Source organism: Marmota marmota, unplaced genomic scaffold (assembly GCF_001458135.2).
Source record: "Marmota marmota marmota unplaced genomic scaffold, marMar, whole genome shotgun sequence".
NCBI classification, from domain to species: Eukaryota; Metazoa; Chordata; class Mammalia; order Rodentia; family Sciuridae; genus Marmota; species Marmota marmota.
In genome coordinates, this window is record NW_026000256.1 from 1,109,140 (window position 1) to 1,136,026 (window position 26,887).

Consider the following 26,887-nt stretch of genomic DNA (forward strand, 5'->3'; position numbering starts at 1 on the left):
GGGAGAGGGGGGGAGGGAGGACGGGGGCGAGGATAAGTGCGCGCGCATCCCTGACCAGCCCCGCGCACGAACAGCCCCGCCCCTCGGGCACCTGTACTGATGGCTGATCCGCCCGTTGTCCTCGCTGCACAAGATCGGGATGCTTTATGGGCACGGGGCAGTCCCAGGCAGTTTCCCCGCGTCCCTAGTGCCAGATCAGCCTCACCCTACGGTCTGGTTTTCTACTTCCGCCAGTAGCGTGGCCACGCCTCCCAGGCACCCTTCTGGATTCTGGGCGGGGCTTTCTGCCTTTTGATCTTGGCCCCTCCCGTGTCAGGGGTGGGACCGTCGAGGAACGCCCAGCGTCTGGATGCGCTGCCTTCAGAGTAGGGGTAGTGTAAATGGTAAAGTCCTGAAAAGTAGAGACTGGCGCTTGTCCCTGGGGAGTGTTCTGCTGGCTAGTTTAGGCTAGCGGGTTTTGGCTTCCCTCAGGAACAAGAAACGGCCTTGCAGTGGCCTTACATCTCTTGCCAGCCTCCTGTACTCCTGGGGGTCAGGAATTGTGTATTTTACTTCCGGATCTCAGGACAACCACGCCGGAAGCCGGAAGTAGGGGTTTCCATAGCGGGGAAGGGAAGGGCGGCCTCCGGACTGGGGACTTTCTCCGAGTGTCCCGGCCCAGGAAACTCTCGCAGCCCGCTGCTCCAGCCTTTCTCACGTCTGACCTACACTGGTGACACGTGTGGTCCACTTCTTCCAAGACAGGGTTCCATCGGCGGGCGTTCTGCTGCCTCTGAAACGTCTTCTGATGTCCAGGCTTCTCCTGTTGGGCCCTACCGGTTCCGGCTTCGCGCTTCTAGAACACCAGGACCCAGGTTATTTGGGCGGCGAGTGGGACTGGTTCTGCTCCTCTCTTGCCGCGGCGGTCTCTGTCTCTCCATGTCTCTAGTGCGGAAACTCTTCTAGTCCTGAGACATTTCCTGTTCATCAAATTTGTGTGCACTTCAAGTCTTTAAAAAGGACTGGAGTATAGCTTGACAGCTAAGCGTCTTACCTCATGCGCCTCAGTTTGCTCACTTGCAAAACAATTACTATCTACCTGTCCTCATACCATTTCTGTGACCTGAGAACTAGAGGGTCGTCTTGGTATATTCTAGAAACACGGAGGAAGCGCACAGGGAACGTGGGCAGCATAGTTGGAAAGGGAGGAATGGGGAGACCAGATGGTATAGGGTCTTGTAGGCCTTTGACCTTTATACTGAGAGCAAGGGGGAGCCAAGGTAGGGTTCATGGTAGAGGAGGGATGTGATCTGAGTTACCTATTTTTGGTACTGGGGATTGAATCCAGAGGTACTCTACCACCGAGCTACATCCCCAGATCGTTTTATTTTTTTTGTTTTGAGATAGGATCTTGCTAACTTGCTCAGGCTAGCCTTAAACTTGCTATTCTCCTGTTGCAGCCTCTTGAGTACCTCTAGAGTATCTTAGATTACAGGTGTACACCACCACACCAGCCTGAATTATTTTTTAGGCAGATCTTATAGCCACCGTGAGAACAATGGACTGTAGGTGGCAAGACTAGAACCAGGATGGTGTGTTAAGAAGTTATTGCAGTATTCCAGGTGTGAGAGACAATGGTGCTGTGAACATTTTATTATTAAAAATTTAAAAAATGTGGGCTGGGGATGTGGCTCAAGCGGTAGCACGCTCGCGTGGCATGCATGCGGCCTGGGTTTGATCCTCAGCACCACATACAAACAAAGATGTTGTGTCCACCGAAAACTAAAAAATAAATATTAAAAAAAAATTAAAAAATGTATTAAAGTGGAAAGATTAGTAAATTCCATATACCCACCTCTCACTTTACAATTATCAACTAGTAACTAAGCGTTTAATTTATACTCCTCAAAATTCTCTTCCGTTATTATTTTCCATAACACCTTTTTTGAGAAATAATTCGCATGCTAAACAATTGACCTATTCAGCGTACAGTTCAATAGTTTGTAGCATATCTACTGATGTATAGCCATCACCATTATTGCCAGAACATTTTCATCACCCTAAAAAACAGCCCTGGGCCCTTTAAGCACCCTTCTGGCCTCACCTCATTTCCTTAAGTAGCCTGGAAACTGCTTTTTTTTCCCTCTGTGGATTTGTCCATTTTGTACATTTCTCATAAATGGAATCATACAACATGTGTTCTTTTGTGACTTGTTTCTTTCTCTTACCATAGTGTTTGGAAGATTTGTTTATGTTGTAGCATGTGGATGTACTAAATTTTGTTTATTAACCAGTTGATGGACATTTGGGTTGTTTCCATTCTTTTGCTGTTTTGAGTAATGCCACTTTGAGCATTCATATGTGGATATATTTTCATTTGTCTTGGGTATATACTTAGGAGTTCCCCATTTATTTATTTATTTATTTGGTACTGGGAATCTAACCCAGGGGTGCTTTATCACTGAGCTACATCCATGACCTTTTAATGCTTTATTTATTTATTTTTTTATTTTGAGACAGGGTCTCTGAGTTGCCAAGGCTGGCCTTCTAAGTTAGCCTCCCAAGTCACTGGATTACAGCTGTGCATCACCATGCCCAGTTCTCTCTTTATTTTTATTTATTTATTTATTTATTCACTTTTTTGTGGTGCTGGGAATCAAACTCAAGGTCTAATGGATGCTAGGCAAGTACTCTACCACTGACCTATATTCTCAGCCCTGAGAAGTTAGTTTTGAGAGGACTATTAGACATTCAAATAGGTATATCAAGTTTGATATGTGAGTCTGGAATTCAGAAAAGAGGTCTCTTTTTGGGTGTTATTTTGGAATGACTACAGGATTGAGTATAGTTAGAGAAGAGAAGTGGTTCTAGGACAGCTCTGGGTACCCCTACATGAAGGTATGAAAACTTAGTGAAAGAGCCTGAGCAGGATCAGTCTTTGAAGTGGGAAGGACACCAGGAGACTGGGTTGTTAATGGAAGCCAAGGAAGAAAGTATGTGGAAAAATATGGAGATGTCAGGTCAGCTGCTGTGTTTGGGTCAGTGGGGGTATAAGTGAGATGTTGTAAGTGCTAACAATCAAAACAGTCAAATTTTTTGGTACTAGGGATTGAATCCACGGGTACTTTGACACTGAGCTACCTCTGCAGATCTCTCTTTTTTGGGGGAGGGTTTACCAGGATTGAATTCATGAGCACTCGACCCCTGAGCCATATCCCCAGCCCTATTTTGTATTTTATTTAGAGACAGGGTTTCACTGAGTTGCTTATTGCCTCGCCATTGCTGAGGCTGGCCTTGAACTTGTGATCCTCCTGTCTCAGCCTCCCCAGCTGTTGGGACCCAGTCATTTTTATTTTTATTTTTTTGAGACATGGTCTAAGTTGCTGACGCTGGCCTCAAACTTGGGATCCTCCTGTTCCAACTCCTGAATCACTGGGATTACAGGTGTGCACCACTAGCCCAGTAAAACAACCAGATTTAATCAGTGTTAAAGTCAACATTCCTAGCATCAGGCCTGCTGCTGGAAACTTACATTGGGATTGACCTCCACTTCCTGGTAATCAGTCTTCTTGGGTGGATATGAAATGGTGGATCTGGTACTGCTCCTCATGGTCTATATCTAAACTCAAGCGAACAAGAGCAGCTCACCTACTCTGCTGTCTCAGGTCCTGCTCTCTATTTCAAATTTCTCAGTACATGTCAGACACTAGAAGTCTCTTCTTACCTTTATCTTCCCAACTCTAGGGAACACTCCTTAGACCTAGCATGGTATTCTTGAAGCCCCTCTTCTGTATATGAGTTTCTGTGACTGCCATAGATGTGACAAGAAACTGGGTGGCTTCAAATAACAGAAATTTAATCTCTCAGTTCTGGAGGCTGGAAGTTCAAAATCAGAGGGTGAACAGGCCATATTCTCTCTGCAAGTTCTAGGAGAAGATCCTCCCTTGTCTTTTCTAGGTGCTGGTGGTGCAATTGTTGTTGGCTTGTTCTCACATCACTCCCGTCTCTACATGGCTTCCTCCCTGTGTGTTTCCCTTTGTTTTCTACTTTTTCTTCTCTCTCTTATAGGAATCCTTGTTATTGGAATCAGGGTCCACCCATATAACCCAGGATAATATCATCTTGAGATCCTTGATTAAACTACATCTGCAAAGACCGATTTTCCAAATAAAGTCACATTTATAGGTTTCAAAGGTTAGGGCATGGCCATATCTTTTTTTTTTCTTTGTAGCAAAGGTTGAAGCCAGGGATGCTTTATCACTGAGCCACATTCCCAGCCCTTTTATTTTTATTCTGAGACAAGGTCTTGTTAAGATTCTGAGGGTCTTGGCTAAGTTGCTGAGGCTGTCCTTGAACATGCCATCCTCTGACCTCAGCCTTCCAAGCTGCTGGGATTATAGGCATGCTCTACTGCGCCTGGTCATGGTCATATCTTTTTTGGGGGCTATTATTCAACTTATCACACTAGGTGAGGGTAAGAGGCCTTGACCCTCCACTTCTTAGAAGTGTGAGAAGGGATAGGGTAGGATTCCCAGAATACTGGCATTTGCCGTCTATAAATAATCCTCTCCCTTTGGATTTTTGTGTTTTTTTTTTTTTTTCCTGTAGTGGGGATTGAACCCAGGGCCTTGTGCATGCTAGGTAAGCACCGTACCATTGAGCTGTATCCCCAGTCTTAATCCCCTCCCTTTGGAGTGGGAATGTGTGCTACCTCAGACCAAAACTCCATTTCAGCATCTGGTTATACTAGATGAAGTGGTTGGCATTCTGCTGCAAATATGGGCCCAGAGCTTCTGCACAGAGTAACCACCTTGTTCTGCTGGGTAAGAGAATGCTGTATGGTGTCATGTGATGCCTGCTTTTCTTTTCCAGACACTGACTTGTTGGATGAGCAGGCATCTCTGGAAGAATCAGCTGTGTGAGATGGTGCAGCCCAGTGGTGGCCCAGCAGGGGACCAGGACGTGCTGGGTGAAGAGTCTTCTCTGGGAAAGCCGGCCATGCTACATCTACATTCAGAGCAGGGCATCCCTGAGACCCTCCAGCGCTGTCTAGAGGAGAATCAAGAGCTCCGAGGTGGGTCCAGTGGTTGGGGTGGTGGGGTGGAGTGGAGTGAAAAGTTAGGAGGTCCAGCCTTTGCTGAGTGGAACGTTTATTCCTATCACCTGTACCTTCATGTTTGTTAGGTCTGGATGGGTATGTGCCTGAGAGCATACCCAGGTGGTCTCTAGTTAGCATTTCAAGCTTAGCCATCCTCTGGCTTGGTTTCAGTTGGGGTTTGCTGGAAGTACATTTAGGTGCAAATTAGTGTGCAGGATTAGTGTGTATTTTTTATTTTGTTAGCAGAGATTGAACCCAGGGGTGCTTAACCACTGAGCCACATTCCCAGCACTTTTTATATTTTATTTACAGATAGGGCCTTGCTAAGTTGCTGAGGCTGGCTTTGACCTTGTGATCCTCCGGTCTCAGCCTACTGAGCTGCTGGGATTACAGGTGCACGCCACTATGCCTGGCTCAGGAAATGTGTTTAGAGTGTTCTTAGGACTGATATTGGGAATGAGAAGGATAGGGAAAAAAGCAAGGCTGGGCAGAGGGAGAAGTGGGCTATGAGTACAGGGAACTCTGGAGCTGGAATGACCTTTTCAAGTTGAGCAAAATTTGGCCAGGTCTCTGTATCCATGCAATGATCAATCATTAACTATTGTTGATCCTGGAAGTGGGCAGTACCAGATTCTGTGGGTGGGGCTTGGCTCTTGGCTGGGACAGTGGCTTTCTGGAGCAACTGAGGCAGTCCTCTGGAGGCCTCAGCAGAAAGCCTTCTGTCCTCTAGTGTGGCTGGGCACCAATGTTTTCTGGGTCAGCATCCATGTCTCCATGACATTTCTCCTCATCCTTGTGCTGCTCAGCTTCACCGGCTTTCAGAGAGCAGATGCACATTCCCACCTGCCTCCCACCAAGTGGAACATCCTTGTCTCCCCTCCCCTCATCCTTTTCCTTCCAGCTCATGATCATGCCACCTGGGTTTTGGGGGTAGTCTTCCTCCTTTGGCCTGCTAGTCCTTTGGTTTGAGTGGGCCCCAAGTACCAAGGTGGCCTCTAGTTAATTAGGACACTTGCTGTAGGGACTTTGAAATGGCCTGGCTCACAGTTGCTGGGGGAGGGAGAGGCACTGGGAGTGGTGGGGCACCCAGCACTTTTTGTTGTCACTCTGATTCCCAAATGTGTATTATTTTTTTTCTCTTTTTGGGGATTGAACCCAGGGGTGTTTTATCACTGAGCTATAAGCCTAGACCTTTTTATTTTTTATTTTGAGACAGAGTCTCTCTAAGTTGCCCAGGCTGGCCTAGAACTTGCCATCCTCCTTAAAGTGAAGCTCACATGTTTAGTGTGGTATTGCAGAAACTTACGGGCATATCATTAGTAGTTGATTTTGAAAGTGTTTAAAAAAATGAAGGGGAGTGTTTAGAAGCCATCTATCTTAGGGAGAGGTCACCTAGTATTATGGGAGGGTGCTGTGATGATTGTGATGGTTAGCCCAGCTTCAGACCTTGGGCCTTGTAGGCCTCATACCTGTGTAAGCTCCGGCAGGGGCTGGTGCTCCAGGCTGCCTGACTCTCAGGACTCACCTCCCCTTTGCTGTCTCTTATGCCCCCAGATGCCATCCGGCAGAGCAACCAGATGCTGCGGGAGCGCTGTGAGGAGCTGTTACATTTCCAAGTCAGCCAGAGGGAAGAGAAGGAGTTCCTCATGCGCAAATTTCAGGAGGCTAGGAAGTTGGTGGAGAGACTGAGCCTGGAGAAGCTGGACCTGAGAAAGCAGAGGGAGGAGGCCCTGAAGGAGGTGGAGGACCTGAAGTTATGTCAGCAGGTAGGTAGCAGGCAGGGCAGGCTCTTTTCTTGGCGCTTGGGGCTGTAGTTACACCTGCATACTGTTTTTTTTTTTTTTTTTTTACCAGGAATTGAACCCAGGGGCACTTAACCCCCAGCCACATCCCCCTCTCTTTTTATTTTTTTATTTTGAGACAGAGTCTCACTAAGTTGATGAGGCTGCCCTCAAACTTTTAATCCTTTTGTCTCAGCCTCCTGAGTTGCTGGGATTACAGGTATGGACCACTGTGCCTGGCTTTCACCTATGTTCTGTAAACCATAGGGACACCAGTGTTCCCACAAGGAGCCCATGGTCAGGGGTCCCCCAGAGCACCCTCAGGCTTGATTTGCAGGACTCACCTGAGAAAATCCATCGTACTCACAGCTACAGCTTATTACAGTGGAAGGATATAGATTAAAGTCAGCTGAGGTTCAAGGTGCATAGAGTAAGGACCAGGAGAGGCCAGTGTGAGCTTCTAGGTGGCCTCCCAGGGAGCATTGCAGACAGTGCTTGCTTCTCTCATTAGCCATGTGGAACAATGTACACGGAGTATAGTCAGCCAGGAAGCTCACTTGGTCCCTGGTGTCTAGGGACCAAGAATGAATAAATGAAAGTGTCAGGTTGGGGGAAGGGCCCAAGTGAAAAATGACAGAGTGTGTGTGTCTAAATGACGAGGCCAGTGTGTCTGGAGTTTTATTGGGGTCAGTCGTGTAGGCGTTGAGCACCATAGTTGGTGACCTGGGTGGTTCAGGCACCACCCCAAAGTTTATCCAGTTCCATGTGGCACAAGGCCCCCACCCACATCATGGCATCAGCATAGATTACCTGGCTTGGGCCCTAAAACCCAGGTGAACCAGACATGCTCATCAGGCAGGATGTTCAAGGGCCTTAGAGGTCATCCTCTAGGAGCCAGGCAGGACCCAGACTCAACTTTGGGAGGTTCAGGCTATTGCCACCTTGTGGACCTGTGAGTTGGCTCTTCAGTGTACTGTCCCCAAAGGATGGCATGCTTACTGTGGGCTGAGGAGGGTGTTTCAGGGCCTTTCTGGCTTGGCTGCTCTCAAGATCCTGGGACAATAGTTGAGCAGGATATGTGCTGTCCGGGAAGGGCAAGGTGGGGGCATGGGAGTGGGGGGCACCTGATGCAGGCAGACTGCCAGCCCTGGAGGAAAGGCATATGCTGTGTGCCTCACTACTGGGAACTTCTGGCTCAAGGTGCTTGTTTCTCATTTGTGGTGGTGTAAAGAGTTTGCTAGGGCTGCGGAAGCAGAGTACCACACACTGGGGGCTTAAACAACAGATCTGTTTTCCCCCAGTTCTGGAGGCCAGGAGTCTGAGTTCAAGATGTGGTCAGGGTAGATTCCTTTTGAGGACTGCAAGGGAGAATCCATTCAAGGTCCTCTCCCAGTGTCTTGTGGCTCCTGGCAGTCGTTGGTGCTCCTTGGCTGGCAGCTGCATCTCTTCAGTGTCTGCTTCTGTCATCATGTGACCTTCTCTCTGTGCATTTCTTTTTATAAGAACACCAGTGTAAAACAAAGGTGGGCATTCCTTGTAACTGTGAAAACAGATTTTGTTCAGTAACTGTTGTCAGTAGGGAAAAGAGCTGAGCTCTATAGTTGACCAGTATTTTAAAGAGAGAATGGTGGCTAGGATGTAGCTCAGTGGTAGAGAGTGTACTTAGCATGCATGAGGCCTGAGGTTCCAACCCTAGCATTGAAAGAGAGGGGGCAGACTATGAATGAATTAGAGTGTCAGGTGGGGGGAAGGGCCCAAGTGAAAAATGACAAAGGGTATCAGCATCCAGGTGATGAGGCCAGTGTGTCTCTGAGCTGGCAGTTAATAAAGTTAGGATAATGTTCTCCCAAAGAGACTGGGAGAGTGTGGAAACATCTTTTTTGATGATTCCATTTCAAAGGAATAGCTCTTAAGTCCTTGAGGTAGACACTGATAGGTTGTAGAAGATACACAGATATCTGAGACAGAGGAAGGACTCATAGTTGACAATTCTTGTAGTAAATGCTCCAAGAAAGGTCAGTGATCTATGTTAGGTGTTGGCCAGAATAGATAGTTCTTTTAACAGCTGTGAGCATTTCCATACAGCATCTGGGAAGCTGCCTGGTGCATCTCACTAGCATGGCCTTAGGCTGTTGAAAGCCCTATTAAAGTTTGATTAAGTGTGTGTGTGTGTCTCTCTCTCTCTCTTGGAATTGAATCCAGGGCACCACTGAGCTATGTTATTTTATTTTGAGACAGGATTTCACTAAGTTGCCTAGTCTAGCCTTGAACTTGCCATCTTCCTCCTCAGCTTTCCTAGTTGGATTAAAATGCAGGGTTTGAATGGAGTGTTTGCAGAAAGTCCCCCTACCACCACTGAACTACATCCCCAGACCTTTTCATTTGTTTTTTGAGTCTTGCTAAGTTGCTGAGGCTGGCCTTAGACTTGCCTTCCTTCTGCCTCAGCCTCCCAAGTTACTGGGATTACAGGCATGTGCCACTGTGCACAGAGAGTTTTTGTTATTAGTATTTAAAAAGATTCAGTATCCACTCTTGCTTTGTGAAACCTCCCACCTTCTAAGGGCCCTACGCCCACAGACTAGGATTGTATTTTTGTTGCTGTTCAAGTCTTGCCTCCTTTGGCATGGACTCTCAAAGATAAGAGAGCTTGCCTGCTGGGGCCATAGTCACATGGCCTCCAGGTTCAGCCCTTATGGTCTGGTGGCCAGAGTAGTACCTGAGCTTTCAGGAGCCACACAGGACTCCAGATACCTCTATGCTCCTGTGTCTCTTTGGGGTCCCGTGTTCCCCATCCACAGGGATGCAGGAAGGACTAGGAGGCATGGACTCTTGGGACTTGATCCCTTCACATTGCCTCAGTTGCCTTGCTAGGTTGGGTAGCTGCTGGAGGTGAGGCATGAGATGAGTTGGGGAGGGATGGGAAGAGACTGGTAAATATATCTCATCCAGTAGCAAGGGTCAAGGTGGACCACTGGGGAAGGTCAGGTGGCCATCACACTCATGAGGCTCTGGGGTGTCTGGGTTTGGAAAGTGATGAGGGCAGGAGAGAAGCCCTGAGGGTGCACATGCCTCAGTCATTTGCAGGTTGCCCTAGGGACTGGGGATGCCAGGAGTGGGAAGCTGGGCAGAAAGTAGCACTAACAGGAGGTGACCTTTTCTCCTATAGCAGATGGCTGAGGACAAGGCCTCTGTGAAAGCCCAGGTGACATCCTTGCTGGGGGAGCTCCAAGAGAGCCAGAGTCGCTTAGAGGCTGCCATCAAGGAACGGCAGGATTTGGAGGGCAGGTGAGTAGGGAGGGAAAGCCAGTCCTGGAGGCCACTTCCAGGGTTTCAAATGAGGAGGGTGTAGAAGCCTCTGGGGATTCCTGTATGAGAGGGCAGATGTCTGTTATGGCCGATTTGTGACAGTTCTGGTCCAGGTATCCAGGATATGGCTCCTAGCTATTACTTCTAGGCTTTTCAGTCCTTTGCTAGAGTTTGTGTTATTTCCTTTGGAGGCTTTTCATGGGCCCCTAAGGCCACACTCTGATAGGTGATTCTCTGGAAGCACTCCCAGGACCCAGCACATAGTTGCCTTCCAGGCTGAGGTTTATCACAGGGGAAGGATGCACCGTGGGATCCTCTAGTATAAGATCCCTAGCTGAAGACTGGAGAAGCCTGCCTCAGGCTCTCTGTGTACCCCTCTGAGGTATACAGAGAAAACCACTTCCCACATGTGCCTAATGGAGATAGCACCTTGGGTTTCTTCTGGGGGCTATTCATGTTGGCACCCTTTCCAAGGCACATACTAAAATTCCTGACTCCTGGCAGAATGTGTGGGTGCTCACCTTAGTGAATGTTGTTTATACAGAGTTTGGGCACAGGAGCCACCCTTATCAGCAGGGAAAGCATCAGAGCAGTGCAGGGAACTTGTAACGGCTGAGGGCCAACCTTGAAAGCTAGCTGCCTCAGGCCTGCCTATTATTCTTTTGCAAAGTGAGTTTGGTCATTTTAAGTGGGATCATTTGGTTAAAGTGCAGGTATGGTGCTGTGGTTCTTATACTGCCCTGCTGCTGCCCTCCAGACATTTGGATGCAGCTGACATGGTGGCCTCAGTCTTCTTAATGCAGTATTAAGATGGTCATTGTGCACATGGGGTAGTTGTCAGGGAAACCTTTCTGCAGAAGAGGGTAACTAGACTCCAGTTCAGAAAGAGCTGGTGGTGGAGGTGAAGAGGAAGCATGAGCAAAGGCAGAAGTGGAGAAGGCCTGATAGTTCAGGCCTGCCTTGTCAGAGTTGTGGTGACCTTCAGCCGGAGGCTACCACAGGGCCACATGGAAACATCAACCATTGGTGCTGCAGTGGGGGCTTTTTTTGTTTGTTTGTTTTTTATGTGATACTGGGATTTGAGCTACATCCCCAGCCCTTTTTATCTTTTATTTTGAGACAGGGTCTTGCTAAGTTACTGAGGCTGGCCTGTACTTGAGATCCTCTTGCCTCAGCCTCCCAAGTTGCTGAGATTATAGGCATATGCCACTGTGCCTGAGTAGTGGCTATTGAAGGCCCTGGGGCAGCAGGATAATGAGGCTGGAGCTTGGAAATTGGAGATTAAGGAAGCTGTGAGGTTCAGATCAGAGGATTTGGGGATCATGGGGTGATTGAGGTGAGATAGCCTGAGTTGTTGTAGTGAGATGGAGAGAGAAATTCCCTATCAGGGCCATTGATGTCATGTCCTGTCTTACAACTCCCTGTGATCCAGGTGTGGAAACTGAGCCTGCAAACAGCTGGGACTCCAGCTGAGCTGTGGGCAGCAACAGGGCTGGAGCTGAGCTCTGGTCTGCTGTAGAGCTCAGTGTTTGCATTCTCAGGTGGGCAGTCTCCCTATTTTTTCTAGAATAGTCTGTCCTGACACCCCTTCCCTGAGACTGCTCTTGTTGAGGCCCCAGCACCTTCCTGGAGGTTCCTCTCATATTGTAGTGGGCAGCTTGGGATGCAGGTGGCCCATCCTTTTCTCAGTTCACCTCCTTCTCTTGGCTTTTAGTCTCCTAGCCATCTGCACTTGGTTGTTTCCTGGGCCCCTGTACTGGAGCAAATTCATCAGGTGGAGCGCCTTATCATCTGTTCTCCACCTGGCTCCCGGTCTTCTTTCCTATTTTTGGTGGCAGTGCCTCCACTCTGCCACCCAGAGTCAGCATGCAGTCACAGGGTGTTCAGAACCTAACCCCTTGCCCATGCTGTCCTTCTTGATGCCCCCTCAATGTGTTCTTCCTCCCTGTACCAGGGTGCGGGCCGCCAGTGAGCAGGCCAGGCAGCTGGAGAGTGAGCGGGAGGCACTGCAGCAGCAACACAGTGTACAGGTGGACCAGCTGCGCATGCAGAGCCAGAGTGTGGAGGCCGCCCTGCGCATGGAGCGTCAGGCTGCCTCGGAGGAGAAGTGAGTTGGTGTGGAGGGGTGGTACTGGGGGTTGCCAATGGGCCTGTGGCTTTTCCTGCCTTCTGGGGAGCCCTCGTAGGGACTGGCTGTGGATGAGGGTTGACTCTCCCCCTTAGCCTTGCTAATAGTAGAGTCCATTGTTATCATAGTCAAATAATTCATCTTTGAGACTAGACAAAAAATTTTTTTTTGGTAATGGAGATTGAACCCAGGGGTGCTATATCACTGGCTGACTCTATATCCCCAGTCCTTTCTTATATTTTTTTGAGACAGGGTCTTGCTAAGTTGCTGAGGCTGGCCTCAAATTTGCCATCCTTCTGCCACAGCCTCCTGAGTCACTGGGATTATAGACATGTACCACTGCACCTGGCTAAGACAAAAATATTATCTTTGGTTCAGTCCACATTCATATTTCCCTTTCTCCATATGTTTTTGCCAGCCCTTCTACTGCTTTCTGGTCTTGGATCCCAAGATCCTTTCCTTGGCATGCCTTTTCAGTGTCCTTTAATCTAGAACACTCTCCCAGCCTTTCTATGCTTTTCATGAAGTTGACAATTTTGAAGATTACAGGATAGTTCCACTTTATGACAAACATTATTAATTTTTTTATTGTTTTGCAATACTGAGGATGGAACCTAGGGCTTTGCACATGCTAGACAAGCACTCTACCACTGAGGTACACCCCTAGTTCTTATTATAAACATTTAAAATTGTTGGCTTTAAGGAAACTGATAGGAACTATTGAGTAACCGAGTCAGTTGCAGTGAATATTTGTTGTCAGCAAAGCCTGCCTCAGAGTTGATGACCTTAGGAGTCCAGATGTACCCTTGGAAGGCCCCATTCCAGGTTTGTGATATGACAAGAATTAAGAGGGTAGAGCTGGAGGCAGGGAAGCCATGCCTAGGCTGGGACAAAGTGGTTTCTCCAATGAAAGCTCCTTTTTTGGGCAGGAGGAAGCTGGCCCAATTGCAGGTAGCCTATCATCAGCTCTTCCAAGACTATGACAACCACATCAAGAGTAGCATGGTGAGCAGCGAGCGCAAGCGAGTGAGTATGGCCAGCCTGCGCTGTCTTGAGAGGACTTCACCTCTTCCTGTCTCCCCAAAGACAGAGAAGATCACAGTTCTTGAGACCTGAAAGAATTAGATTTTGGGGGGGATACTTGACTTGCCCTAGACCTTCCTCAGGCTGCAGCTGTGACAGTTCAGAGAAGGCCACAGGGATCTGGGGCACATTGCCAGGCCCCAGGGTGGGCTGGCCTAGGGACACATTCAGCCCTCACCAGTGTAGTTCTTGGCTAAATTTTCCCTGAGCTCTTTTCCAGTTTGTCCTCACGAGACCTAAACTGGGTGCGGTTCTAGCAATCACAGTTTAAGAAGGATATTGTCAACCACAGATGTACCTTGCGGAGATTTATGAGGATTAAGCCTGAAACCAGGTCACCTGAGGAAAAGTTAGTTACAAAAATGGCACTTAATCTCTGGAACAAAATCCTGGCAGGGAGGCGGGGTGTCAGGGGAGTGGAGGAAGTGTGTATGTGTGTTTATGGGGAGGGGTGTCTGTGTGGGATGAGCAGACCTTTGATCAGATGGCTGAGTGGAAGGACTAATGGATTGAGGCTTAGATGGTGGGTCTGTAGTTGGTAGCATATGGAGTGGGCAGCCTCAGGATGGAGTGTGGCTCTTGTCCTTAAAGGGTTGAAGGATTCTGTGAAGGGAATGAGTACCTTGGTGGGAGGCTGAACCAGATGGCCTCAGAGTTCTCCTCAATCCCAAGATCCTTAATATGTCTTGAGAAAAAACCTCAGCATTTCTTCTGCCCTGTGGGGAAGTACCAGGATGCAGCTTTCTTGCATACGTTGAGATCTTGTGATTGGCCCTGAAGTCCAAGGAGCTGGTGTTGTCCCAGCTTTGGCCAGCCAGGGCTCCCTTTTGTCCTCAATTCTCACTCGAAGCAGTGGCCTACCTGGGTAATGGCTCCACCCTGCCCTGTTCTGGGAGGCTTTGTCAGTGCCCTTTGCCAATCTCTAGGGAATGCAGCTGGAGGATCTCAGGCAGCAGCTCCAGCAGGCTGAGGAGGCCCTGGTGGCCAAGCAGGAAGTGATTGACAAACTAAAGGAAGAGGCTGAGCAGCATAAGATTGTGATGGAGACGGTGCCAGTCCTGAAGGCCCAGGTGAGGTCTCTCCTCCTTGCTTCGATCCTTGACCTCCCAGTGTGCTTGGGGTTACTTGCTGATGTATCTGCTCCCTCTGTGTTGCCAGAGGTTCACAGAGGGCATGAGGAGGTTTCACTTTGTTACCCCAGGCCTATCATGATGTGCCCAATGGGTGGTGGGCATGTCCCTCTATTGAATTTTGCCAGGCGGATATCTACAAGGCAGACTTCCAGGCTGAGAGGGAGGCCCGGGAGAAGCTGGCTGAGAAGAAAGAGCATCTGCAGGAGCAGCTGGAGCAGCTGCAGCGGGAGTATAGCAAGCTAAAAGCCAGCTGCCAGGAATCAGCCAGGTAGGCCTCCAAGAGTGGCCATGTGAGGAGGGGGCGTAGCACTCGGCGTGACCAGTAGTAATTGCAGGAGACTGATGACTCCTGGCTTTCAGATTAGGTTCCCTGTACTTCCCTTTCCTCTCCGTCCACCCTATCCTTCCAATGGCCTTTTCTGCTGCTCCAGGTAGGAGCCTCACAAAAATGCATGCATTGATTGGACGGTTTCTGTTTTCAAAGGATCGAGGATATGAGGAAGCGGCATGTAGAGGCCTCCCAGCCCCCTTTACCCCCTACCCCAGGTGAGTGAGTGAGCATTGTTCTGCAGGACGTGGGTGGGGAGGGTGGTGTACCGCTCTAGAAGAAGGCTCATTTCAGCCCTGAAGGTGGGTATCCCTGCTGCTCCCATCACTCACCCCACCCTGCCCCACCCTGAGGCCAAGGGGAGAATGTGGTGGTAGTGCTGGCTCCTGGTCACACAGTGGTGTTGATCCTAATGGTTGAACATGGCAGTCCTATCCAGTTTTGGCACCTTGTCAACCTCCCCTTCCCTCTGATTAGTACCCAGTTTGTACCCAAGACCCACTTCCTGGTGCCTCTTTTCTTTTCTCAGCTCACCACTCCTTTCATCCGGCTGTACCCAACCAGAGGAGAAGCCCCCCTGAGGAGCCACCTGACTTTTGTTGTCCTAAGTGCCAGTACCAGGCTCCTGATATGGACACCCTACAGATACATGTCATGGAGTGCATCGAGTAGGGCCAGCAGATGCAAGGCTGCCTGAAGACGCCACACCCAGGACAATTCGATTTGTGCTTTCCTCTCCCACCTGCCTAATTCAGAATTAAGGGTTTGGTGGATAATGAGCAGGTCCTAGGAGCTTGCTGCAGAGCTCTTGCTTAAGCCCCTTGGTCTGCAGGTTCCCCCTTTGAGGGAAGATGAAGCCTGAGTCAGACCTGATTCTCTGCTCTTTTCCTTCTGTCCTATCTGCCTGAACTGCCTGTGTCTGGTGGCTAATCCATCCTTCCTTTCCCATCCCTGCAGAGAGGTTGGGCCAGGGACTCTCAGGGAGGACCACTTTTCCTTCCATTGGCTACTGACTTGCTGGCTCTGAGCTTCAGCCTCTCCTCCTGGTCCATGTGATACTCCACTTTGCAGCTGTACCAGGGTTGGTTGAACCAGTTGCTGCTGATGGCGTTTGGGTTGTTTGTAGTCCTTTTGCTCTCATAAATAATGGTGCAACGAAAATGCTTATGCACTAATCATGTGTGTCTTTGCTAAGCAAGAGGTGGGTAGACCTTTGTATTTTTGCCACCTGCTGGGCATGCCACTCTTCACTAAGAGTGAGCTTAAGCATATTTTCCAAGGGGTATGTACCCTTTTTAATTCTTTTGTGAATGGGCTGTACATATCTTTTATCCATTTTCCTATTAGATTGTTATTTTTTGTTCCTCATTTTTTTAGGGGCTCTTTTGTCATTGGCAAGATTAGCTCTTGTCTGTAACAGAAAGTGCATGTTTCTTTTTCCCTTTGATTTTGTCAGTGTAGTGTTCTGGCCTTGAGTATTTTTTATTTTACATAGTCACATTATCCTTTTCCCCATTCCATTATTTTGGGTTTGGAGTTGTGAGCACTTTGTGGTCTAATGGATGCTTCACACGCATATACTTTACTTTTTCTAACACCAAAGTGTGCCCTTGTCTTTGCCAAGCACTTATTGTCCAGTGTGAGTGGTTGTTGTGGTTCATTACATTCTAGAAGTGTCTGATGCTATATCAGCCCCAGATTCCTTGGCTTTACAGATGGAAGCCAGTTGACAATGATTGGCAGATGAGGAAGAATAGGGGACTCTTCACTTGTTTTGTAAAGTTCTGGATATTTCTTAGGATATTGAAGCCATGGGAACTAACTCTGCAATTCTAGTAAGGGAAAGGAAGTTGGAAATTGAGAAACACTCCAGTATCTATGCATCATTCACTTCTCAGTCCTGGGCCCTCCTTCCCTCAGCCCTCCAAGCTCCCTTGTTAGGAATGAGATGTAGATCTATCCCTGGGCTTTTTCACAGGGCTTTCTGCTGTTTGATAGTGAGAAGAATGACTAGAATTAGGATATTAGGACTTTTAAAAATAAGCCTCAGCTGGGAGCTTTCTCAGCATCTATAGGAAGTGGGGAAAAACTTTTCTATTTCCTAATGCCCACATATCTATCACACAGTACTTTGGGGAAGTGTTAAATACCCAGACAGGTTCTCTGCTCATGGTACTGCACTTAAATCCTATTCCTGTAATTTTTCTGTAAGAGCACTATTTTGTTTTGGAGTGGTGCATGAGTTTCTGGTGGTTGCTCTAACAGATCACCACAAACTTGGTGCAATTAAACAACAAAACTTATTTTTTCATTTCTTGGAAGCCAGATACCTGAAGTCAAGTTGTTTTTTTGGAGCTCTGAGAATAAGTTCTGGGCCTGTTTCCTAGCTTCTGGTGGTTGCTGACAGTTCTTGGCTTGTACATCCATTATTCTTATCTTTGCTTCTTTGTCACATGGCCTCTTCCATGTTTTCTGTTTCTTTTAAGGATACCAGATATTGGATGTGGGGTCTATCGGGGTAATTCAGTATGATCTCCTCATTTTGATATCCCTACCTTCACTACATCTATAAAGACCCCTTTCCCAAAAAAGGCCACATTCACAAGTTATTGGAGTTTGGACTTAACACTTATCTTTTTGGAGCCACCATTCAACCCAGTATGAGGTTATCTGATTCAGATGTTAAAGATCAGGGCAAATGCAACCCAAAGGCAGGTAACTCTAAGACCTGCAGATCTGCTGGCAGGACTTGGTCCCCAGGGTGGTGGTAGCCACCAAGCTGCAGAATTTGGTGTGGATTAACTCGGGGGACATCTTGTCTCCAGGTGGACACCACTGCCAGGGCCAGCAGGTATGGCTGGGAGAGGCAGATAAGGTAGGTTGCAATAGGACCTTTTGCACCCTGTGTAGTGGCCACTAGCTGTGTAAGGACAGGTTTCATGCTTTTCAGGAGGGTGAACAGAGGCATGTAGGAGCTCCTTCCTGATGAGCACCCTCTTCTGAAAGGGGCATAGAAAGAAGGTGAGACCCAAGGACACTGAGGAACTTTACCAGGTGGATTATACAGCAGAGTTATCTGCAAGCCTGAAAAACACTCTGGCCTGGGCCCCCTGGACTGGTTGAGTCAGAATCAGGATGAGACCTGACTGGTTAGGACTCAATATGTTTTCCAGAGGCTGAGTGCCCTTGTTATGTGCTTCCCCCTTAGTGCTGTGCAGGTTTTGCCACATATTAGACCAAAGGTTTTGAATCCTACCATTTGCCCAGACATAGGGCATTCTACTTTCTTCTTTTCTGGCCTTACATAGGTTGGGCTTGTGGAACAACTGATTGTTCCTCCCATGAGGGAACCAGCCTGCCTTATTAGTTGAGGCCCATAAATCCATACAGCTGGAAATATGTTCTACCCAGAACCCATGACATTACCTTGTTGCTCAGGCATGTGTCCACTCCTCTCTTGGCTAAAGTCCAAGGGAAATCCAGACAGCCAATAAGCAGAGTACAAGAGTATTCCCATGCACTAGTAACCAAAACAACACGAACACAAACAATAAGCAAAAATGGTGTCAAACTAGAAACAGATGCAGTACTATGTGTAGGGCCCTGCTGAACAGGTGTGACATAGGCTTTATGATGGCATGCCTTATGAGGGGGCTGTTTGGTGAGTTGAAGCAAACATGTGAGAAGCATCCTCAGCTTTCTTCATCCTAAGACAGCAACTTGCACATTATCATCTGGCTACCAATGGCTGGTACATCCAGCATTTTGAACATCTTGCATATGGGTTGTGTTCTTTAGTATGTTGGTGTGGAAAGGTCAGGGGATGAAGTTATGTATAATGTGTGAAATGAAGCAGAAACTCCCAAGTGTACATCCTGCTGTCATTTGGATGGATACAGTATTGGAATTACTAGTAATGAAAAGGTTCCCCCCCATCATTCCCTGTTGTCACATATTCTTCCTTTGTGTCAGTCTCCTCTCTATAGGGACACCAGTGTCAAAAGAAATGGACAGACATTCATTAAAGCTGTGACAGTAGGGGAAAGAGCTGAGCTCTGAGCCAATCTGCAGAGGTGACTTTGTTAGAAGGGAGACTCGGGCCAGAGTAGCATCAGAGTCCTGAGTATTGAGCTGCAGCCAACAAGATGACTGATGCCTGGTTGTGGAGGGGCAGTGGAAGAGGAATTAAGGGCCGCTCCTGGACTTTTGGTTTAAACTGTGTATGCTGGGCCACCTATCAAGATTGGGACAAGGGAAAGGGAAGGTCAAAGTTAGGGGAGGGCTTTAAAGTCCACTTTGGCTTCAGCCAGGCTCCGTGTGAAATCCTCCTCAGTCCATGTTTTTCCTGGACTATTATGGTGTTGTCCTCACTGATTTCACTTGAGACTGCAGGCTCTCCAGTCTGTTTCTTTCACAGCAACCACAGTGATCTGGTAAATCTGTGTTTCTACTTTGTTTAATAATCCAGTGGTTTTCTGTTACTCCTCTTTTTGGTGCTGGAGGATTGAATCCAGGGGTGCCCTGCCACTGAGCTATATCCACAGCCCCTTTTTCTTTTTATTCTTTTTGAAAGAATAAAACTTGGTGAGACACAGCCCCCTCATAAGGCATGCCATCATAAAGCCTGAATCTCACTAGGTTGGTGAGGCTGGCCTTGAACTTGCCACCTTCCTGCCTCAGCCTCCTGAGTACCTGGGACTTCATGTATGTGCCACCACACCCAGCTTTCTCTTACTCATGAGACCTAACTTCCATCCTTAGCCTTATGCTGCTTTGACCTCATTTCATGTCCTTTCCCTGCTGGCCCAGTCACACCACACTGTTCTTTTTCCTCCTTTCCTCAAACATACAACACTTCTGTGTCTTAAGTCCTTTGTCCCTGTTGTCGCTTCTGCCAGGAAGACTCTGACCTGTAATCTTTGTGTAATTGCCTTCTTTTTGTCATTCAGCTCTGAATGTAAACATCACCTCCTTCATCTGAAGTCTTAATCCTAGATCACGTTGCCTTGTTTTAATTCTTGGCTAGACAGTTAAAGTGACCTATTTTCTGCTTTGTTTCTGCTCTCCCTCTAGTGGAGGGAGAGCAGAAGCCTCATCCATCCTAGTCAGGCAAAATCCCTAGAACAGTGCTCAGCACGAAGTGACAGTGCATGTTTATTGATGGTATGAGCTTGTCTCACACTGTTATCAGTATTGCTCTGTCAGTATTTTTGTGGACATCACCTGTCTATAAATGGTGGTTGCTGGAATTTACTATATTAATATGATAGAAACTATAGCACTGAAAACCTATTTTAGGCAATGGGTGACTACCTGTGGGGGGACTTCTTAAAAACATTTAAACAGTTTGTTCAGAATTTGAATGTCTAGATCATGTTGGCCTTATCATGAATAGGCAAGAACACAGACTGAGACCACATGGACACGTCCTGCTCTGCCCCTCACTTAATTTCTCTGAGCCTTGAGGTGATGGCATGCACTTAGGACAGTGCCTGACCCTAGGTAGACGGGATAACTGTGAAAGCCATTCTAGTTTAGGTGGTTCCCCAAACGATTTTCCATTAGGTTGTTATTATTGTAAAGGTTTCAGATGTTGTTTAAGGAAAGTTGGTGATTGCCTAGCACTAGACAACTTGGGGTCAGATGGAGTGACTGCTAATAGATACAGACTTTATTTTTGGGGTGATGAGCATGTTATGAAATTGATTATGGTGATAGTTGGCACTTATCTACGAATATGCTACAAACCATTGAATTGTGTACTTCAGATGGGTGAATTGTATGATCTATGGATTAAACCTCAATAAAGCTGGTATTAAAAAGTGTCAATTGGGCATTGGTGGTGACATATCTGTAATCCCAGATACTCAGGAGAATGGCAAGTTGGAGGCCATCCTCAGCTACATAGTGAGACCCTGTCTCAAAAAATAAAAAGGGCTGGAGATGTAACTCAGAGTGCTTGTCTAGTATGTGTGAGGCCCTGGGTTCAATCCCCAGAACCCAAACCAAAAAAAGTCATCTAAGAGCACTGTTTAGCTTCATATAAGTCACACAATACCTTTATTTATTTATATGTGGTGCTGAGAATTGAACCCAGTGCCTCACACATGCTAGGCAAGTGCTCTACCCCTGAGCTACTACTCCAACCCCTTATTTTTATTTTTATTTTTCTAAAAACTACAGATTTTTTAAATTTGTCTCCTAAAATGGCCTGGAAGCAATGATAACCCCGTAGCAGGTGGCATCAAGACTGTGGTCTTGAAATATTCCCACTGAGGGGGAACCAGGGCTCTCTGGAGAAATGACTTATTTCAGGTATGAGGCAGGAGGTGCTCACAGTAAACCTGAAACATCATCTTAGGAAGGTAAACTATCAAAGACCTTGAGTTTTCTCAGGAGGACACAGCTAAACACATGAGAGAAATCTGGCTGTGACATCTGTCACCCCATGGTCACCAGGGTTGATTTGGCAGATCTAGCTATCTAGCTGGGTGTCCTTTTTCCCACTTCTCTATATGCATCCCTCCTGAAGCTGTGTGATCAAAGAGGGTGGCCCACCCTTGTTCTTTAGTCAAGGATATGCAAGTAGGTGTGCTTCCCTGCTAGAACCTCCAAACAAGCTCTTAAAGTTGCTGCTGGCATAAGCATATGGGAACAGCAAAAATAATAATGGATCTTCCTGCCAGCTTCCCTACTTGTCCCTTCTGCTTCCATCTTTCGCTCCTGGGCACCCCTGAGCCCAAGGGCCTCAAGTGAGGGCAGTTACACTCTGGAGGGATTTGGGACAGTGTGAGAGAATGATCCTCCATTGAGTGTGGTAGTGTCCTGTGCAAGAAAGTTTTTTTTTTTTTTTTTTTAGTACCAGGGATTGAACCACTGAGCCACATCCCCAGTCCCTTTTTTATTTTTATTTTTTATTTTGAGATCTGGGTCTCAATCCAGTTGCTGATGGCTGGCCTGGAACTTGTGATCTTCCTGCTTCAGTTTCTTGAGCTGCTCGGATCACAAGTGTGTGACATCCATGCCTGGCAAGATTTGCTTTTTTAGAGTTTATTTTATTAATATGTTTGATAACAGGGCTAGGGTTGTGGCTCAGTGGTAGAGCACTTGCCTGGCATGTGTGGGGCACTGGGTTCCATCCTTAGCACCACATATAAATAAATAAAATAAAGATACTGTGTCCATCTATTACCAAAAAATTAAAAAAAATTTGATAACAGAATGACAAAATTGAGAATAATTGAGAATTGTGTCTGCCAAGGGTTTGTTTGTTTTTTTTCAGTCCTGGGGATTGAACCCAGGGCCTTGCAAATGCTAGGCAAGTGCTCTACCACTGAGCTACATCCTCAGCCCTGCCAGGGTTCTTAATACTTATAAAACATCTTATAGTCAGGCACGATGGTACACGCCTGTAATCCTAGCAACTCAGGATGATTGCAAATTCAAGACCAGCCTCAGCAACTTAGTGGGACCCCAAGGATTTAGTAAGACCCAATCTCAAAACAAAAACAGAAGAAGTTGGGGATGTGGCTCAGTGGTTAAGCACTGCTGGGTTAAATTCCCAGTACCAATTTTTTTTTTTAATATATAAAGTTCCCTATATTCCTATATCACACTTGTAGACAGCTTGGTTTTTAGTTTTATTTCCTTTTGTTTTTGTCTTATTTAAACTAAATCAGTATAACTGTATGTACATAGATTAACTTAATAGGTATACTACTTTATTCCAAGAGAGCTATTCATATTTATGAACAGGGAGCTACTGATACTTACCATAAATATGATAATCTACCATATCTCATTGTGTAATTGTCACAGATTTTATACCTTTTTTTTAAAAAAAAGTGGAGTGTAGCCATTATGTGAAGATTTTTTTAAAAATTATGCCAGTATTACTTAAACATTATGTATTACTAAACTATATTTGGTGCAAGATTAGGAGGCATGAAATACTCTTGAATGTGGTGGCAATGATTGATCATGAGGTGAGATAAGGCAAGTGAATGGTACTGAGATTAGCATACAACCTGTGAAGCTGTGCATGGTGAGTTTAATGTAGACATAAAGTTATAAATTATCTTTAGGATGTTGGGATAAAACCAATTATAATAAAGAAATATTGATGTTCTTCTGTATATATCAGATATACCTTCTTTTTCTGTATTATGGATGAAACAAAATATTTTATTTTGGTACTAGGGATTAGAACCCAGTATCTTTACCATATCCATTGAGCACAATCCTAGCCCTTTTTATTTTTTTATTTTGAGACAGGGTCTCATTAGGTTGCTTTGGGCCTTGCTAAATTGCTGAGGCTGGCTTTGAACTTGTGATTCTCCTGTCTCAGCCTCCTGAGTTGCTGGGATTACAGGTGTGCACCACCATGCCCAGGTAAAATGTTTTATTTTTAATACAATCAATAAGATACTTTTTTGTATTTTATATACTTAGTTTTATTGTAATCAACATGCTAATTGTACAAATTAATGATTTTACTGTGCCCTTTCCATACATGCACACATCACACCTCGATCCCCACTCCCTTCTCCCTTCTCTTGTCCTCCACCCCACATCTCCTTCTCCTTTCTTAATAGTCCTTCTTCTACTTCCAGGTAAGCTCCCTAAGACCAGCCCTGTGGCCCTATGCCTGTTACAGCTGTAGTGCCCATACATTTTCTCTTATATGTGCAGGTAGATGTTGAGGCTGGCTGTTAGGGGATTGAGAAATCAGAGTTTTAGGTGTCAAGTGGAGCTGAAGTGGTAAACTGGAAACTTGGAAGATGCATAAGTTTTCTAGGGCTGTTGCTACAAAGTGTCACAAACTGGGTGGCTTAAAAGAATAGAAATTTATTCTCTTATAGTACAGCAGGCCAAAAGCCTGATATTAAGGTGTCACCATGTCATGCTTTCTCTGAAAGTTGTAGGGAAGTTGTTGCATGACTTTCTCCTTGTTTCAGGTGGTTGCTGGCCATCCTTGGAATTCTTGTCTGATAGACATATTACTCCATTTTTGCATTCATCTTCATATGGACTTCTTATCTCTCTCTGCCTTTTTCCTTCTTTTAAAAAACAAGGGTATCAGTTGTATTGCATTTAGGGCCCATCCTACTTTAGTATGACCTCATCTTAACCTGATGATGCTTACAAAAACCCAAATTCCAAATAAACTCACATTCACAGGCACCACGAGTTAGCATATGCCACTAAGTCTGGCTTGCTCCTAATTCCTTTTTCTAATATTTATTTTTTAGTTGTAGGTGGACAAAATATCTTTATTTCATTTTTATGTGGTGCTAAGGATCGAACCCAGTGTGCTAGGCAAGTGATCTACCACTGAGCCACAACCCTGTTGAGAGCCACAGCCGAAGGGGCCCCTGCAAACTTCCAGCTGGAGATGTTGAGAGCCACAGCCAAAAGAGTCCCCCAGTGAGCAGCTCTGTGGTCTGAACGGGTGGGGAAACAGCCCAATGAGCATCACAGCAGAGGAGCCAATCAGCTGGCAGCTGGAAGTTTGCTGGGGCCCCTTCCGCTGTGGCTCTCAACACAACCCCAGCCCTTGCTCCTAATTCTTGATTGACTCAGAAGTACAGAAGGTTAGGGAAATAAAGGAAATCCTATATGGTTCCTGGTTTCCATGCATACTTGCTATTTATATAAGGTCATTAGTAATGTGCCTCTGTTTGATTTGTGTTCTCTCTCTTTTTCCCCCCTTAGTCCTATTAAATGTGTCCCTGTTGTTTGTAGAACACTTCCTTATTCTTCTGGGACAGATATTCCAGTTCATCTTGTGCTTTCTTTGCCTTACTCTGGAATTGGTCATTTGTCTAATGAGTTGTGTTTTCTTTAGAGAAGAATGCTAATTACAAATCAAGATCCATGCCTGATCCTCTGCAATTGGGAGCCCCTTTTATCTTTGTCTTCAGCAATGAATATTCCCCACTATAGCGCTGATTTCAATAGCCCTTGACCATTTCCTTTGTTCTGAGCACCACACTATAGCCCAGGACAGCATCCTGCCCTCTCCATTGAGATGCTACACAGAAACTTGGAACAATGAGCCAATGAGAGAGAGAGAGATGGAGAAAAACCTAGAACAATGTTGTGCTATAAGCAGCCAACAGAAAAGTGATGTAAAAATAATGGAACTGTTATGGCTGAAAAAAACAAGAAAAGATGATGAGGATACAGATGCAGAAATGATGAGTCTGAGGACAAGGATGACAATGAGGATTTTGTCAAGCAGGTTGTTGGTAAAAGCTGTCTTTTCTTTAAGCTATTTATCTTGCCCATTACCAGTCTCAAAACTTTTAGAGAACAGAGATTTCAAGACTTTGGGGGATTTTTCATTTTTACCTTTTTTTTTTTTTTTGGTCATTGAACATCTAGACAAGGAGGCAGGGCAGACATACACAACAGCCTTGTATTTTAGGAACTACTCCTGCCCCACACTAGTCCTGGTCCAGTTACCTTCTAATATAATAGTGTCCCTTGCAGACACATGCCTCAGAGGCAATGCTGGCCCCACTCTGCCCACCTCCACCTGTACCTTTCCTGTTGATTTGGCCCACTTCCACACACAGAAATAGACCAGTGCCCAAGGGGTAGTAGTTTCTCCCTACAGCCCCTGGTCTAGCTGAAGGAGTAAGGCTCACCCTAGCTCCAAGAACTTGCCTAGGTGCTCCCTGAGGATGGGGACAGGTAGAACCCAGGAGTGGCTGCTCTGCATCCCTGGCCATGTGTCCCCAGGACTGGACCACATGTGGGAGACAGGACCAGTTTGGCCCAGAGAAGCCTGCCTCCCTCACATAACAGAAAGACATGGGACCAGTCAGCAGGGGCATCAGGCATCTTCTAGGACTCCCTGGCATGCTTGGAGTGGGGTGGGATTGAAGGGAACCAGTCATATGCTAAACAGTCTCAGGGGTTAGTGTTTGGGCATGTGCACTGGGAAACTGGCTGTACGTAGGCTGTACGTAGCAACACTGGGAAATCCACTCATTATACGGCCTACTAGTGTCAGACTCCAGGTAGTGCCCACTTTTCAGAAGTAGCCCATGGGGATCTGTTTGCGCAGTCGCACTAGATCTGCCCGCCTCCTACTCTAGAGGGTGGAGCTTTATGAGGGAGTGATCATTGGTTAGAAAATATAGGGGTTCTTCCGGGTCATGTTGGTGTGAACCAATTACAGGACAGGAGGCCTTGTCAGCGGATGTGTTTGCGCAGGCGCTCTGGATATCCCGCATTACATTGCACTAAGAAACGGAGCTTCGTGTTGGGAGTAGTAGGTCACACAGCTTCCGGTGGAAAAGGCGGGAGTATTTGGGCTCCCTGAGGCTGATGAAGGAGGAGCCATGCAGGCAGCAGAAGAAGGTGCAGGTGTCGCAGTGGTTGCAGTGGTTGCAGCGGGTGGTGCCGCCGGCCAGGTCGGGCCGGTTGGCCCTGGCGGTCCTGGGGGTCCTGAGGGTCCTGAAGGTCCTGAAGATCCTGGAGGTCCTGCCGGTCCTGGTGGTCCTGGTGTCCCTGGCGGTCCTGGTGGCCCAGGAGGTCCTGGTGGCCCAGGAGGTCCCGAGAATCCTGGTGATCCTGATGACCCTGGTGACCCTGGTGGCCCAGGTGATCCTGGAGGCCCTGGTGTCGCAGGAGAGGCAGATGCTGCAGTTGGTGTCCTTCCACACGCACCAGGGCCTGGTGGAGATGCTGCGCCAGCCGCTGGAGGTCCAGGTAACTGATTGTTTCAGTTGTATCCTATTTCAGGATCCTCCCAGTGGTCTGGGCAGCTAGGGGACAGACCAGGGATGGTTGGAGGGGTTTTCCTCAGGCAGGTGACGACTGAGAGAGGAGCAGGAAAGAATTGTAACTGTAGGGTTTGGGCAGGGCATAGCCAGGGCAGAAGGATGGGGGAAGTGATGGGGAAAACCAGCCCAAAGGGAGTCAGGGGACAATGGATGATGCTGTCCAGGGTAGCCTAAGGGTATCGGATGGGAGGTGGCAGACAACAGAGGCAAGCCTCAGAGTGAGAAGAACACCTTGAGCACAGGTAAAATCAATAGT

At 47.0% G+C, this 26,887-nt stretch overlaps 2 protein-coding genes across 10 annotated transcripts in view; one reads left to right on the plus strand and one right to left on the minus strand.

Moving 5' to 3' along the window:
• G6pd (glucose-6-phosphate dehydrogenase) overlaps positions 1–230 on the minus strand; it is a 15,838-nt gene extending 15,608 nt beyond the window's left edge. For both annotated transcript variants that reach the window (XM_015506956.2, XM_048796754.1), the window contains exon 1: positions 92–230. The gene's annotated coding sequence lies outside the window, so the exon portion shown is untranslated. The remainder of the gene's footprint in view (positions 1–91) is intronic.
• Ikbkg (inhibitor of nuclear factor kappa B kinase regulatory subunit gamma) overlaps positions 1–20,665 on the plus strand; it is a 25,295-nt gene extending 4,630 nt beyond the window's left edge. The window contains exons 1-11 of one of the 8 annotated variants that reach the window (XM_048796758.1): positions 365–383; positions 745–854; positions 4,852–5,053; positions 6,632–6,843; positions 10,025–10,143; positions 12,119–12,271; positions 13,222–13,318; positions 14,302–14,445; positions 14,634–14,776; positions 14,993–15,054; positions 15,366–20,665. In XM_048796758.1, coding sequence (XP_048652715.1) covers positions 4,867–5,053; positions 6,632–6,843; positions 10,025–10,143; positions 12,119–12,271; positions 13,222–13,318; positions 14,302–14,445; positions 14,634–14,776; positions 14,993–15,054; positions 15,366–15,508 — 1,260 coding nt within the window. In that variant the 5' untranslated portion in view covers positions 365–383; positions 745–854; positions 4,852–4,866 and the 3' untranslated portion in view covers positions 15,509–20,665. Of the gene's footprint in view, positions 1–358; positions 855–4,851; positions 5,054–6,631; positions 6,844–10,024; positions 10,144–12,118; positions 12,272–13,221; positions 13,319–14,301; positions 14,446–14,633; positions 14,777–14,992; positions 15,055–15,365 lie in introns of those variants that run through there. The other 7 variants (XM_015506962.2, XM_048796756.1, XM_048796755.1 and 4 more) reach the window with 7 other exon arrangements.
• The last annotated feature ends 6,222 nt before the right edge of the window (positions 20,666–26,887 follow it).